Consider the following 17621-nt stretch of genomic DNA (forward strand, 5'->3'; position numbering starts at 1 on the left):
ATAGACAATATATGTATGTACGCTTGCGCAGATAATATATATATATATGTATCCAGCGATGACTGGGCGATACGAATCCCGCATCTTCCTTGCACTAACCACAGTGCTGACGTAAAATGTCCTCAGTGGTAGACGGATCATGGGTTAGAGTCCCTTGCCTTTAAACTATCGGTGGAAGGTTTAACCGAAAAATAAAGCCGGAGTTGATGTAAGTTAATTGAAAATAAACGAAACGTAAGATTTGTTTTAAAAAAGTTGATAATTGTTTCAGTTGGTAGATCACAATATGACATAAACGCTATGGTTGATCAGAAGCTTTCAAAGTTTGGAGATCACGGGCTTAAGGCTCTTTTAGAATTCTCCGTCGTCTTCTGAAATGACGTTTTATTCTGAATAATATGTTATTTTCATAACTGCTGTGAGTTTACAACAGTTGGCTGTTAGGTCACGTTTAGCCTATCTTTAGCCAGCTCTGTCTATGCTTAGTTTGAAAACGTCTCAAAACGTCAATAGGGTGAAAAACCACAGTTTTGTGAAAGTGAAATGTGTTTTGGGTCAATTTTTTTTAATATTTAAAAACTTACTACAATGCTGCATTTGGATTATTTTGCTAATACGCTTTCCTGTTATGGACATGTTGTTCATGTGCTTGCATTTTTATTTTTCTGAAGTATTTTAATTTCATGTTAATTTTATGTTACTATTAGTTATTGTCGAAAGTTTCATTAAAATCGACTTTGTTTTATCGTAATTTAACTGTTAGTCGCCGAGACTATACCTATTTGAAAGCAGTTTTTGACAATAATTATTCGAAAACAAAAAGATTCATAACATTTAATTAAGAACTGTTTTCAAATAACATTATCTGATAACTGAAAAGAATTTTAAAAGTGAAGAAGACAAATACACTATTTTGGAACTACAAATATTGTTTCGTAGGGTGCAAATATAAATTTCATTAGATTAGCATATCAATAGGCGTAAACACCTTATATAACTGTTGTTCCAATGATCACGTACTAACTCCAATGATCACGTGTTGATGATAATGATGGTAATTACTTATTGAGAAGTTACGGAATCTGAAAAAACGTGAGAATAACAAATTACCATTCAGTTCGGCCAGTTTTTCGAAAATAAAGTATTATTTTTCGTTTGAAATCTTCTCTTTTAATGCTCAGATATGTTGGCTCTTTTCGAATCGTTCAGTGAGTTTATTTACACACTATTTATTTTTCAGGTATTGGCAACGGTCTTGTTGTAACTCTCAATCCAGTCCTCATTCACCAACACTTCAAGTATAGGAAAGCCGTAGCTACTGGTATAGCCTATGCCGGAGCATCTGTCGGATCCTTCGCCCTTCCTCCTCTCATCGAATATTTATTAGCTACCTATGGCCTTAAAGGATGTTTTCTGGTCCTAGGAGCTGTCATTTTAAATGGACTTGTGCCCGCTTTTATGGCCAGAGCGCCGCCACAGCCAACTACTCAGCCAATTTCTGCCAAAAAAAAGTTCCTCAATGTAAGACTGGATTTCTTAGAACCAAAAGTCATTAATGGAAAAGAGTCGAGGCCGATTCCGCAGGTAAATAATGCATATCAACATACAAAATTCCTTAATACGTACAATTCTTAAAATCTGGGTTTTTTAAGTTATAATAATAACGCAAACTTTACTGAAATTTACGCGTTTCTACCCAGATAGCAAAATAAGGTTTATTTTCACTCAGCAAAACCTTTTAATGTAAACCTAAAAAGGTTTGTTAAGCGGTTTACGTGTAAACCTTGTAGTCTTAAAACGAGATCTGTGACCATCTGCTCTATTCTACACACATTAACCTTAATCCAAAACCTTTGAAAACAAACTTCTATATTAAAACCTTAAGTCGAGGTTGACTTAAGGTTTTCAAGCGTGAAACAATCCTTTCATAAAGCTAGTCTCAAGAAGGAAATAATCTTATATCTATAATAAAACTTAAATCTAGATACAAGGAGTGATCAAATGAAAAGGTACGAAACGACGTAAAAACGTAACAGTTAAATATTTTCATATTCCGCTATGGGAGAACGTAGCGAGACATCTCTGGATGCGATTGGAGTCTCTGAATGCGCATGCGCAGGAGAGAGCAGAGGCTCTTATCAAAAGCGGCGTCCAAATGATGCGGCAGTCCGTATGAGGACAGGATGGCGTTCGCTTTGCAAAATTCGACGATTGAGGAGCAGCGAGGTGTTATCCGATTTCCCGAGCACAGAATAACCATTAACTCCGAGGTGTACTGTTAGACACTTTGACGCCTACGCAGGTCCATCAAGAACAAAAGACCGTCGCTGCTCACGGAGGGTGTGGTTCTGCTCCCTGATAACGCGAGTCCACACGTCTCCATAGTCACACACATGGAACTGGCCAAGTTCAAGTGGGAGATGTTGGACCATCCGTCCTACAGTCCGGACATGTCGCCCTGCGATTTCCACGTGTTTGGTCCACTGAAGAAACACCTGAAAGGGAAGCGCTTCAACTCGGACGACGTACTCAAGGACGCTGTGAAGGACCGTGTCTCGTCACGGCCACAGTAATTCTGGGAACAAGGAATCCTGCGGCTTGTTCATCTGTGGGATCGTTGTGCTCAGGCCTATGGTGTATATTTTGAATGAAGTCTACATTTGTACCCACCGTGTCGTTTTGTACCTTTTCATTTGATCACCCCTTGTAATTATAAGATTTCTTTCCGCAACGTCTAGTATGCTCATCAGTTGAAATCTACCTTGCAGTGCAATTTTAATGGACAATGCAATTGGACACAATCGCTAGTGTGACGTCAGCTAAAACGTCATGATGGTCCTAAGTGACCCTTTTACCTCAGTCAATATACTTTTTAAAAAAAGCTTTANCCTACAGTCCGGACATGTCGCCCTGCGATTTCCACGTGTTTGGTCCACTGAAGAAACACCTGAAAGGGAAGCGCTTCAACTCGGACGACGTACTCAAGGACGCTGTGAAGGACCGTGTCTCGTCACGGCCACAGGAATTCTGGGAACAAGGAATCCTGCGTCTTGTTCATCTGTGGGATCGCTGTGCTCAGGCCTATGGTGTATATTTTGAATAAAGTTTACATTTGTACCCACCGTGTCGTTTTGTACCTTTTCATTTGATCACCCCTTGTAATTATAAGATTTACGACCATTATGACCATAATTATAAGATACGACCTTTTTAATGGGCGTTCTATAACTTGAATTTCAATCAGCATTTGGTATAACTTCTGCGTTTAATGACATTAAACTATTCAGATTGAAGGTTGGTAACTATTACTCTCGAATATGGTTTTCTGGAGTTTAAAAAGAAGATTCTATCATTCAAATGTTACGTTCCAGTATTTTGAACACAAAGTTTGTCAAGAAATACAAACACTCGTGGGGACACTATTCATGAATCTTGGTCGAATGAGCGACCCGACCAACCATTGGCCAAGATATGTCCCATATAAAATTCGCCTATATTTTTCAGTCAGGGTAGGACCTAACACGCATGTATAATGAAAAATCTTGAACGGGAAAAGCAGGACAGTTCTATATTTAGAGAAACTTAAAATCTAATGAGATCCTATCTTGTCAGATCCAATATGCTTTGCTGAATACAGAAATGACTTGTTCTATTATTTTAATAAAAGATTTCATCTAAAGTCTATTTTAAATATTCTGGGACCAAAATATGTTTTTGTTGTTGCTAGAAATGCGTATGTATTGCATTCAAATTAATTTAATTATAAGGATCTAAATCAAACAAAATTTCAAGGAATCATACATTTTTGTAAAGCTAGAGACTCAAATCAAAAAGAAAAATAGTATTTAAACTTACAACGCATTTAGGCGTCTCTTAAACATTTTAAGGGCTTAAGCGCTGATAAATTTAACATTTTCGATATACAGTGCCTGGCCATATTATTAGAAGCTCTCTAAGATTCTATGTAAAAATTATAATTATCAGTTCATACTATACAGCTGTATTGTTCTTACTCGGATTAAACTGGTTTGCATCTGTGCTTCTGTAGCAATGTGCTAACATTGTAATACAATACCTTAAAAATAAATACGAATTGGAAGTAAATAAAAAATCTGAATAAATACCCATTACATGTGTGTTTAAATATCAAAGTATTGCACATAAACTCGTGCAAATCACGTCATTATTAAAAAAACTACAGTGTTTCTAATAATTTGATCTAATTATTATACTATACTAATATAATGCTTGATATAATAAATATTCTATTATATATCGTCTAATTTTTCCAATCGTCAAATTTATATTATGTATCGTCTAATTCAACCAATTGGATACACTCACGTAAACAAGTGCTAACCGGTTTCAGTCGCGTAGAGACAATAAAGCTGTATAGTATCACCTGATAATTAAGATTTCACATAGAATCTTACAGTGCGTCTCATAATTTGGCCAGGGACTGTAGATTACTTCACATTTAATAGTTTTTGTCTTAAGCTAGTCACTCGTGAAGTAAATAGATGGTCATTTAAGCGCCATATCTATTTCCGATAAAGATTCAATTATATTGTTTTGTTTTGGAAGGATACAGACGATGCACCCCTGACAGAGACTCTCGTAGTGAAAAACGACACAACCGGTGACATCTCCAGACACCAAATCCTTATCGTGCCCTCCAACGGTCCCAGCCCAGAAGTCCAGAATGGAGACTACAAACTCATCCCCCATTCCTGTTCTGTCACATCCAGCCCCATCTCCCTCCTCCAGAAAATTAAACAGCGCGAAGACGGTATCTTCGGTCAGTTTCGCCACACTGCCCAGATCCTCACCAACCCCATGTATCTGGCCATCTGCATCACTTTCGGCTGCAACGTCGTCAACTTCATCGCCTACCTGACGGTCATCGTCGATTTCGCCAGAGACAGGAACATCGAAGAGACGGACGCTGTTTTCCTGGTGTCTGCGTTCTCTGTCGGCGATCTCTTCGGCGCTGTCTGTCTCGGCTGGCTCTCAGACTTCAAGTGGCTGAAGAGAAGCTACACTGTCATGATCAGCTACGCTGCTATGGGCGGACTCTTGCTCGCCCTGCCCAGCTGCGAGACTCACGCCCTCTTCCTGACCGTCTCCATCTTCATGGGGATTTTTAACGGGTGTGTGATGTCCAACATCCCTGTGGTGATGCGCGAGTATCTTGGACTCGAGAGGCTAGCTGTCGCCATTGGATTGGGTCATTTCTTTGTGGGTGTTGGACAACTGCTCTTCCCAATGCTTATAGGTAAGCATTTTGCACAATTATCTATTACATACCAACACTTAATAAATACTTATGTCTACCATAGCCGGTCAAATGGCCGGACTTTGCATTTCTTGATTAAATGTATGAAATATGGATGTAAGGAAGGAAATAAACTAAAAAAACTTTATTATAATTAAACAAAACTGTATATGGCCAATTTTTAGGTATTACGAACGCAAAGAATAAGAATTTTTAATTCATTGCTCAAGGCAATTTTTACACATACAGAGTGTTTCCATTGTACATTTTCCGCAAACACATTTCTTCTAATGATCATTATTTCTATAATTCTCATAATTATAAGAATATATAAGGATAATTATAATTCTTATAATTAATATTATTTCTTCTAATAACCTGTGCTGTCTTGATTGTTTCGACATTTTTCTGGGCAAAAACTAACAGTTGGTTAGAAATGAAGTAAAGCTATCAAAATAAAATATAAGCTACTAATATGCCAAAACATTTAATTATTTTCATTTTTTTCTTGCACAAAAATGCCTATCTAAAATGTTAGGTACTTTCTTGAAATTTGAATTCACAGTTATTCTGATTGAACTCACTACGCAACAGTCTTTTCAGAAATGTGCAACTCATCGAATGCAATACGTTGAACACGCATTACATCGTCATTTCTGTTCCGATAACCTTATAAAGCAATGAATTGTTCTCCCGGTCAAATGACCGGTTGTGGTAGAAATAGGTATACGACACGTATGATTCGAAAGAAACAAAATGCAAAAAAAATAATAATAACAATGAAATATTAACTGTATATAATGGTTAGAAAAAGTCATGAAGTCAAATGTGCAAAAACGCAAAGATGATGGGCGCATTTTTGATGCAAAATTTCTTTAACCGTCATTTGACCGGTTTAGTGTTAAAGACCTAATTTTCTTTTAAGGGCTCTCATAGCATTTGAAAAATTATTGAAACTGTTACAGCATACGGAATTCTGGATAATAGTACCGTTTTCTTTTATAAAGGTGATATTTTTTTTAAATCTATCTTTTAATTAAAAGTGATTATTACTCATTTATAAACCTGAAATTCGTCCAAAATATGGGATTCTTGTTCCTAATATTGATCTTCACACACACAAGTCTATATGGGTAGAAGAAAAATCTGCTCTAAAGACCAGATTTTATCCCTCAGCCTAAGAACACCATTTGAACATCTGTATTTTTACTAAACTCAATTGAACCGGCGCTTTGGAATATCCAAACTGAAATTAATTTTTTTTAATTATATATTTACTGATTCTACTCAAATGCCAATTGGAGGCATAGTCATTGTCTCGCACAGACGAATTTTTACATTTAAAATATTTTTTTCTTCACTGACATCGATTTTTACCCCACTTTTAAGGTACGTTAGTCTGATTTTTTATCAAAGGAATCATAATAAATAGCCACATTAATATCGCAAGTGCACTGATAGTTAGTTTTGAGTCGATTAGACAAAATCTGAATAAGTTACCGAAATTCAACTTTATTGATCGTAAAATTTAATTGAGATTCTTTCCTTAACTGTGTAAAAGTGTGTGTGCATTTTTATTTCTAATCGATATATTTAATAAATTTTTTTTTAAGAAAACGAAAAGTTTTTACAAAGCAATCAAAAGAATACTCCTTGAAAAAAAAACTTTGCTAACGTACTTGATGTTAATATAACTATTTATTAAGCGAAAAAAATAAGTGGCAGTTTGAGTTAATTGAAATAGAAACGCAGTTCGTTGACTCGTGAATAGACTCACGCTTTCAATGAGAGTTTTAATTATGAGTTGCCTATAGAGGAGAGTTCAACAGTGTTAGAGGATATTAGCGGGATGTTTCCGGTAAGGTGCGTTTCAGAAGATCTTGACCTGATTTCGCTCTCTCTCTCTTTGGGTCAATGGCGGCATTACTTTCGTCAAGGTGATGTTGTTGATTTAGAAAAATTGCGTGATTCGAGATCTCTCCTTCTCTGACAATTAGTAATCAGCAGGTTGCAACTCTAATTTTTCAAGGGGCGTAAACAATTTCTGTATGTCACACTTAAAATTGTTTCTTTTAACTGTAATTTCATGAAAAATAACGATTTAAAAGATAACGAAATTTAAGATTCTGTTTTTTTTTCTCCCAAAAATTTGCCGGAAAACCGTTTTTATTGAAAGCCGGGTTGGAATTTTGTCTGAAAGGATCTATCAGGATACTGGAAAAACTGGGGGAAAAAACCAGGAAGGAAACTAGTTGAAATAAAAAAATGTCCAACGTAATTGTTTAACAATTAAGTATTATACAAAATGGTTTACATTTAAACAAACTAAATTAAATATAAGTTTTCAACAGAATTCTAAAAATCTATATATTACGAGCCAGTTTGAGCAATCATCCTTAGAATTTGATTAATTAGTAAGCTATCTAAAAATAGAGAATTCAATATGTATTTTTAGCAGTGTATATGTTTAGTATCCAATTCGTTAATTGAGTAGCATTAATAAAATTCGATTGTATTATTATTGTAACAGTTCTTTGTGTAATTATAATATTAGATTTTATTATACTCATGCCTATTAAATATTTTCAACAGTTATTTTAATTTCTTAAGACATTTATGAAATTAATTTTTTTCCCTATTGTTGCTTTTAAATTTTCACTTATTTAAAAACGATATAATATATAGCTTGAAAATGAATATTTTTATTTAAACCAGATTGCAGTTATAAACTGTTTAAATTATATTTAAACAGTTTCTAATTGCAATCTGAAACCAGATTGCAAATATATAAACTGTCGTTGTGTTTGATATTTCTTTTTGAAATTTTTTTTTCTCCTTGTCTTCCAATTGGGTTGTAAGAAACCTATTTCCGGGTATTCTGGACAGGGTATTTTATTCGGAAGAAACCTTCCAGGAAAGTGGAAGGTATTGGACGAAATGAAAGAAACTAAAAATGACGCAATTGTTTAGCAATAAGCATAATAGAGAACAGCCTAATCAACCGAGTCAAATTGAATATAATAGTTTGAGAAAGTTTTTGCTATTATTTCTCTTAGAATTTAAAACTCCATCCAAGAGTTGGTTTGAGTATATATTAACTTACTATTTGTAATTGCGAATTAAATATGCGATTTGTTGTACAGTTATTAATTGATGATATTTTTAACAATTCTTTGCAAAATTATGTTTTATAATACTCATTTACGTAAAATATTAAATAATTACAGTTTATTAAATTTCTTTCCGACTGTTTGCTTTTTGGTTTTCACTTACTTAAAAATAATAAATCAATGTCTTGAAATTAAACTAAGATTGCAATTAGTATATCCTAAATGTTAGATGATGGGTTAGATATCCTTTGCCGTCGGGCTAACCGTGCGATGGTTTTGTTGTTTTTCTCACCGTGTAACGCAAGTGTGAATTAGTTTCATCATAAAGCCCCCCAAGTCAAAATATTTGTGTTTTTTTTTCTATTCATGGACCTACATAATATTGATGGTAACCCTCAATTCCTTAAAATCCAAAATGACTTCTCGGAACCAATGGAGGTAAAAAATGGTGTAAGGCAAGGCGATGCTTTGGCATGCCTACTCTTCAATTTGGCATTAGAAAAAATTATCAGAGATTCAGGAATCAATACCAGAGGACATATCTTTCATAAGTCTGTCCAAATTTTCGCATTTGCCGATGACATTGACATCACAGCGCGAACACAATCTGACTTAAAGCAAGCTTTTCTATCCATGGAAAAAAGAGGCAGAAAAAATGCATCTCACTATTAACCAGGAGAAAACCAAGTATATCCAATGCACCAAAATAACTGATTCTACAACTCACTTGCAAATTGGTGAATACAAGTTTGAAAAGGTAAACAGTTTTGTTTATCTTGGTTCTGAAGTCAACGTTAATGGCAATATCGCACCCGAAATACAAAGAAGAATCAATAGTGCAAGTAAATGTTTTTATGGATTAAAAAAATATTTAAAATCAAACCTACTAAAAAGAGATACTACTTTATAAATGCTTAATCAGACCTATCCTAACATATGCCTCAGAAACGTGGACAACAACACAGAAAGATGAGAATTCCTTGGGAATCTTCGAACGTCGGATCCTAAGATCCATTTTTGGGGGCAAACAAGTTGATGGTACTTGGTACAAACGTTCAAACTCAGAACTCTATCCGGCCTTTAGAGAGCCTGATGTTGTCAAGTATGTAAAAATCCAAAGAATTAAATGGGCTGGTCACATCATTCGAATGAACAGAGAGCGTTCGACAAACATAATCTTTTCGGCTCAGCCCATCGGATCAAGACCCAGAGTTCGACCAAAGCTTAGATGGGCCGACTGCGTGGAAAGAGACTTTTCAGTCTTAAAAGTCTCAAACTGGAAGACAACTGCCAGGCGGAGGCAGGCCTGGAGGAAGTTGATTGAGAAGGCCAGGGCCCACTGAGTGCCATTGAGGAAGGAAGGAACCCTCAATTCCATCATGAACCATTATATTTTTTGATTGTAACCAACAGAAGTCGCCATCATCCCAATGTAGGCATTCGAATGGATTTATGATGGTTCAAGATAAGAACTTGTTTTGATGGTTTGTTCATGTTGAACCATCAGAAATTTTCATCATAGTATCTTAGAAATCAAATGGTGGAACGATCATGAACAACCATCACCCCCAACGGACTGATTTTTGATGGGTCAACTTAAAAAGAAATTGCTTTGATGGTATATTCCTGCTAAACCAACAATAATTCCCATTAAACCATTCTGGAAATGTATGGTTGAAACCATCATGGAATGTTGGTCCTTGAGACTCAAACTTTTCTTGATGATTAACCATCATAGTTTTAAAGTAGTATTTTTGTTGGCATATCGAAAACCATGAACGCGTAATAGAAAATGTTGGATGATGGATAACCATCAAATGATGTTGGACTATCATGAATCGCTCTGAAACCAACATAAACCATCAGGAATTTTGACTTGGGTCTCCAATAAAACTAGTTTGTCCCAATGCCTTGTCCAGGAGTCGGAGTTGAAAATGAGAATGCTACGGAGTTACATTAAGTATCGTCGACTCAAAAACGTGTTGGCTGTTCATCGTCGATTACAAAATAAAATTATTTTTTATTTTTTTAAAAAATGCTGTTCTTTAAAAAATATTAGTAATTTCTGATAAAAATCATCATATTTTCAAATTTTCTTTAAAAAAATGAAAGAAAAAAATTAACAAAAAATTATACGTGAAAAAATATCAAATCTGAAATAAAAGCTGAATTTAGGAATATAAAATATTGGAAAGAATTTTTTTCGAGGAGTTTTACAGGTGAACAGTTACTAAACATTTTATAAAATGCATTAAGTGAGCCTTGGTGGCTCAGGGGATATAGCGTTCCCCTTCCAATGAGGTGAACCGGGTTCGAATCCTGGGAATGGCTGGTCGATACGAATTCCGCATCCGGCACGCACCGACCACAGTGCTGACGTTAAATATCCTCAGTGGTAGACGGATCATAGGTGAGAGTCCCCTTGCCCTCAGGCTAACCGTGGGAGGTTTTCGTGATCTTCCTCTCCATGCAATGCAAATGCGGGTTAATGAAATCAAAAAGTCCTCCACGAAGTCAAATTTCTCCCAATACTAGATCCAAAAGTTTCCTTGTCTTCTGGATTGGGTTCACAACTACAAGGCTACGGAATTGAACATTAGTAGTCGTTAACCCAAAAATTAGATCATCTGCTCAGCAACGGTTATAAAATAAAATATATTAAGTTGTGTTTAATGCGAAGCTCTTATTCGAATTTCATTTTAACATTAGATTTCCTACGGTGGAGAAGAACTAAAAATAAGGTGCGTTTTATTTTTCAGGTTATTTCAGAGATGACGTCGGATCGTATGATCACCTTTTCACCACTCTGGGTGTGATGTGCCTCATCTGTTCTCTTCTGTGGCTACTAGAACCAGTATTCAAAAGACTGAAATAAACATTGTGATAAGTATTTCACTTGTGACGGCAAGTGGTGATCATCCTTTATATGTGATAGTTTCTGTTAAATTAAGACAGTATATACGCTCCAATTCTTCCCCATTAAGTTCGTTTGGAGGAGTTGAAACAAAACTGTGTCGTCCAATAAACTGTTCGCGATCTTTTCAACACAGTGAAACTGATTAAAAGAAATGTTCTTTTTAGTAACATAGAATCCCAGGCCAAATTATTTGACGCTCTCAAAGATTCTATGTAAAATTTTAATTATCGTTTGATACTAGACAGCTTTATTGTTCCTACGCGGTTTGTACTTGTTTACGTTCGTGTATCAATTGTTTAAATGAGGCGATATATACTATAAATACCACCATTCGATAAATTAGTCGATATAGTATATAAATATAAAATATTTATTATATCAGGCATTATGTTAGTGTATTTTAATAATTATACCAAATTATTAAACGCACTGTAGTGTTTTAACAATGACATGATTTGCACGAGTTTATATGCAATACTTTTATGTTTAAACATACATGTAATGGGTTTTTATTCAGAAGATTTTTTATATACTTCCTACGTGTATTTATTTTTAAAGTATTGCATTACAATGGTAACCAATTGATGCACAAACATAAAACAAGTGCAAACCTGTTTCAGCCGTGTAAAAACAACAAAGCTGTCACCTGATAATTAAGATTTAACATAGAATCTTATAGTGCGTCTAATAAGTTGGCCAGGGACTGTCATTCGGCTAGTCATGGTAGAATGCCGAATACATCTCAATTTTAAACTTTTTGTCGCTTACGTTGATTTTTCTATAATACACAAATAATAATGCATAATCAGATTGTTTTGGTATTCATCAGTGAAAAAAAAGGAAATGATGAACCCATAGAATCTTTCCGAAATGATCGACATTAGTTTTGCCAGTACTTTTAGAATTTACACTAGATGGCCATGGTGAACAAATGTGACTTTAGTCCACGTCCTCGAAAGATAAAAACGTTTCATACGTTTGATAATTCCACCTCTTTCAATCTGCCAAAAAAAGCTTTTCAATCTAAACTCTCTACAACTGCCTTTTATTCCACTTTCGAATCATTAAACTTTTTGTAAATAGAATAGGCGTTTAGAGGTTACGCCATCTCCCCACTCTTCTGTATGTTACCATGGTTTCTCCCTATTGGAGTACGTTTTCAGTAAGAAGTTAGAATTCACTGGCGCAGGGAAAAAACACTATAGGGGACCGCAGCGCCATCTGGGGAGAAGACCGGTTCCATGTCTTTGGCCCTTCCCATTCCTTCTCTTTTCAGTTATATAGGAATGTAATACGATATTTTTCCTTTTTTTAATATTTTTCGTTTTTAAACGTTAAATATATATTTTTTTAATTTCCCTGACGCTTTCTTTTAGAACTATGTTTAATGTAGTTTTCAGTTCCATATAGTTTCTTAATTTAAAAGATTTTTAATCTACTTGAAAATCAAGAGAGAAACTAACGTACTTCCTTCTTCTATGACTCTNCGCTTTCTTTTAGAACTATGTTTAATGTAGTTTTCAGTTCCATATAGTTTCTTAATTTAAAAGGTTTTTAATCTACTTGGAAATCAAGACAGAAACTAACGTACTTCCTTCTTCTACGACTCTCCACACGCTAATGGTGAAAGCAGGCGATGTGTTGCCATGGGTAGAGAGTTCTGCTTTACGCCACCTGCAGTCTATTTCGATTGCCAATATACCCAAACCGTGGTAATGATAAGGAGAAAGTGAAGAGAGCGGTGAGATCACGTAACATCGAAACACCTATACTATTTACAAAAAGTATCTCAGAGCCTAGGGTNAAAAAAAAAAAAAAATTTTTTTTTTTTTTTTTTTTTTTTTTTTTTTTTTTTTTTTTTTTTTTTTTTTTTTGGACAACCACTATTCTTAAGCCGGTAGAACAATTTTGGAGTAAAAGTAATACGAGTGGTCTCTTTATGGTTTTTTAGAATACGAAATGCGATGATTGGGGAGTCTCATGATAGAAGTAACCCGATTTTTCCTTGAAGTATTCTCAACTCAGTTTGGAGAAGCCAAACAGAGTAAATTGTAAATAGAGCGTGTTTAAGTTTTAATCCTGTGACCACTTATGCTTATTCATCCACTTATACATACCACTTATGCTTCCAAATGTCCACTATTCTTATTCTAGTTGCACAGCTGCTCCAAAACGAAAGGTCTACTGTGCCATCTCCTCCCCCAAAATGCTCCCAGCTACTCCAAAAGCTTTAATATTCATCCAGCAAAAAGCGCAACTTGGATCCAATTTGTTCCCAAAAATCAATTTTGTTGCTTCAAAACTGAAAACAATTTTTCGTTTTTCACTTAAATATCGATAAACATGTTTATTTAGGTGATTATTTTTTTTTATCCTCATTTGAATCGAGCGAGTTTAAAAGTTCATATTACTGAAGTCGAAATGACGCCCAATGNAAATAAGACGATATATCATATAAATTTGACGATAGGATAAATAAGACGATATATCATATAAATTTGACGATAGGATAAATAAGACGATATATCATATAAATTTGACGATAGGATAAATAAGACGATATATCATATAAATTTGACGATAGGATAAATAAGACGATATATCATATAAATTTGACGATAGGATAAATAAGACGATATATCATATAAATTTGACGATAGGATAAATAAGACGATATATCATATAAATTTGACGATAGGATAAATAAGACGATATATCATATAAATTTGACGATAGGATAAATAAGACGATATATCATATAAATTTGACGATAGGATAAATAAGACGATATATCATATAAATTTGACGATAGGATAAATAAGACGATATATCATATAAATTTGACGATAGGATAAATAAGACGATATATCATATAAATTTGACGATAGGATAAATAAGACGATATATCATATAAATTTGACGATAGGATAAATAAGACGATATATCATATAAATTTGACGATAGGATAAATAAGACGATATATCATATAAATTTGACGATAGGATAAATAAGACGATATATCATATAAATTTGACGATAGGATAAATAAGACGATATATCATATAAATTTGACGATAGGATAAATAAGACGATATATCATATAAATTTGACGATAGGATAAATAAGACGATATATCATATAAATTTGACGATAGGATAAATAAGACGATATATCATATAAATTTGACGATAGGATAAATAAGACGATATATCATATAAATTTGACGATAGGATAAATAAGACGATATATCATATAAATTTGACGATAGGATAAATAAGACGATATATCATATAAATTTGACGATAGGATAAATAAGACGATATATCATATAAATTTGACGATAGGATAAATAAGACGATATATCATATAAATTTGACGATAGGATAAATAAGACGATATATCATATAAATTTGACGATAGGATAAATAAGACGATATATCATATAAATTTGACGATAGGATAAATAAGACGATATATCATATAAATTTGACGATAGGATAAATAAGACGATATATCATATAAATTTGACGATAGGATAAATAAGACGATATATCATATAAATTTGACGATAGGATAAATAAGACGATATATCATATAAATTTGACGATAGGATAAATAAGACGATATATCATATAAATTTGACGATAGGATAAATAAGACGATATATCATATAAATTTGACGATAGGATAAATAAGACGATATATCATATAAATTTGACGATAGGATAAATAAGACGATATATCATATAAATTTGACGATAGGATAAATAAGACGATATATCATATAAATTTGACGATAGGATAAATAAGACGATATATCATATAAATTTGACGATAGGATAAATAAGACGATATATCATATAAATTTGACGATAGGATAAATAAGACGATATATCATATAAATTTGACGATAGGATAAATAAGACGATATATCATATAAATTTGACGATAGGATAAATAAGACGATATATCATATAAATTTGACGATAGGATAAATAAGACGATATATCATATAAATTTGACGATAGGATAAATAAGACGATATATCATATAAATTTGACGATAGGATAAATAAGACGATATATCATATAAATTTGACGATAGGATAAATAAGACGATATATCATATAAATTTGACGATAGGATAAATAAGACGATATATCATATAAATTTGACGATAGGATAAATAAGACGATATATCATATAAATTTGACGATAGGATAAATAAGACGATATATCATATAAATTTGACGATAGGATAAATAAGACGATATATCATATAAATTTGACGATAGGATAAATAAGACGATATATCATATAAATTTGACGATAGGATAAATAAGACGATATATCATATAAATTTGACGATAGGATAAATAAGACGATATATCATATAAATTTGACGATAGGATAAATAAGACGATATATTATATAAATATAGAATTTTGTTACACATAGAAAACACATTTTGTTCCGACGGTTTGATTTAAAAAACATTTGTCTAGAGAAACAGTGCTAAAAAATAGCAATTAGGCGAGTTTATTCATAATCATAGAATGTCAAAGGACTGGATTTTGCGCGTTAATTCCTCGTGACCTTCACTCATTTAGATTAAAGAAAAATCTTTGGAAACTCCAGTTTAAAGGCGATTGATGTATTTACCCAAGAAACATATATCATTCAGGATTACCTAAAAATAACAATCCTTGAAAGAACACGCCAAAGAGAATAACAATAAATAGTTACCAATAATATTAAAAACTAAATTTAGGACGAACTCGTTCGAATTTTAAGGAATAAAAATCAAAATTTGAACAAAATGAATGGAGTATTTTGAAAAAAAAACTGCATTTAAAATTTTTATTCGTCTGGAGTAAATTTAATTTAAATTCTTGATTTTGTCACCTAAAACCTCAGCTTTAAATCAATGGCAGAAAATGCGAGCTCAGAAACATGTATAGCTTATGAAGAAGTTAACTTAGAATAAAAATACTTTTTAAAAAAAATTAACTAAACTAATTCTAAACTTAACTAAATTATTTCTTAAAAAAATTATACATTTTAATATTTAGTAATTGTTATACGTGGAGGAGATGCATATCATGAAGGAAAAAAATCCACTCGACTGAAAATAATGAGATTAACCAAAAAAAAACTGCCTAAAATGCAACGTAAATCTTCATTGTAATATCAAAAGAGATTATTTTTAAGTTATACTAAAATTTGTACTCCATATTAGGACTTAGGAAGGCTATTTTCTCTATCTTGTTTCATATTTTCTCTTTTAAAATTCTTAATTTGTAATAGAATATCAAACAGCAGCTTTTGAAATCCACGTATTGTATTGGAGGGAAAAAAAGTTACCTTTTACTGAGCTACGATGCAGCACGTGTTTCATCTGTTCATAATAACTGATATTGGTAAAATTATTGATATCAAAAGTATGAATCAAAACAATGAACATAAAGACCTGGCCTGTAAAGCTTATGACAGCATAGATATTGACCAAATTAATTATGTTCAAAACAACAGTCATACTAGTAAAAATACTGGTATGAATTTGTGTACTGGTAACAATAGTGATTATAATAATGATCTGTCAGATTACTGATTTTATAGCCGCCGTTTAACAGCAGAATCGATTTTGGGTTGTACGACAACTAATGTTCAACTCCGTTAACCTTGTAATTTGGAACCAAATTTAGAAGACATAGAAATTCCTGGATCAGAGGTATGATCCCCAAAGGGAACATGGAAGACTTTGTGACTCGTCAGATTTAACGTGCATCAGTCACCATTATTATTGCGGGAATCGAACCCACGAACTCTTGGACATGGGCCTCTAATCACGATATCCCGGTTTATGTGTGAATCTTGCTACAAAACTTATCTTGTGGTTGTTGTTAACTTACGTCGCACTAGAGCTGCACAATGGGCTATTGGCGACGGCCTGGGAAACATCCCGGAGGATGATCAGAAGACATGCCATCGCAATTTCGATCCTCTGCACAGGGGATGGCTCCTTCGCTTTGGTAGCCCGAGGACCAGAACCCGAAGTCGAGCCCTTTACGGTAGAACAGTTTAACGAGGACCGATATCGTACACCCTCGGTCCCTACGCAGTCTGATCCAAGAGGTCACCCTCTCGCTTACTAACTGCTGCCAAGGATGCTTGAGTCCGGTGTTCTACAGGGAACGAGCAGTCCCACTTGTGGTTATAATTCACTGAATGTCAATGTTAGAGCGCCTCTAATCTTTCAACTGAATCTGAATCAAAAAAAGATTTTTATCTCGGGTGTAAAGGGCGTACAAAATTTCTTT

General features: G+C 33.7%; 1 protein-coding gene across 1 annotated transcript in view; it reads left to right on the forward strand.

The window, feature by feature from the left end:
- LOC107444125 (monocarboxylate transporter 9) overlaps positions 1 to 12784 on the forward strand; it is a 53672-nt gene extending 40888 nt beyond the window's left edge. The window contains exons 3-5 of the mRNA XM_043051941.2: positions 1241 to 1584; positions 4585 to 5275; positions 11145 to 12784. Of these exons, the coding sequence (XP_042907875.1) occupies positions 1241 to 1584; positions 4585 to 5275; positions 11145 to 11260 (1151 nt within the window). The 3' untranslated portion in view covers positions 11261 to 12784. The remainder of the gene's footprint in view (positions 1 to 1240; positions 1585 to 4584; positions 5276 to 11144) is intronic.
- The last annotated feature ends 4837 nt before the right edge of the window (positions 12785 to 17621 follow it).

This window comes from Parasteatoda tepidariorum, chromosome 2, assembly GCF_043381705.1.
Source record: "Parasteatoda tepidariorum isolate YZ-2023 chromosome 2, CAS_Ptep_4.0, whole genome shotgun sequence".
Classification (NCBI taxonomy): Eukaryota; Metazoa; Arthropoda; class Arachnida; order Araneae; family Theridiidae; genus Parasteatoda; species Parasteatoda tepidariorum.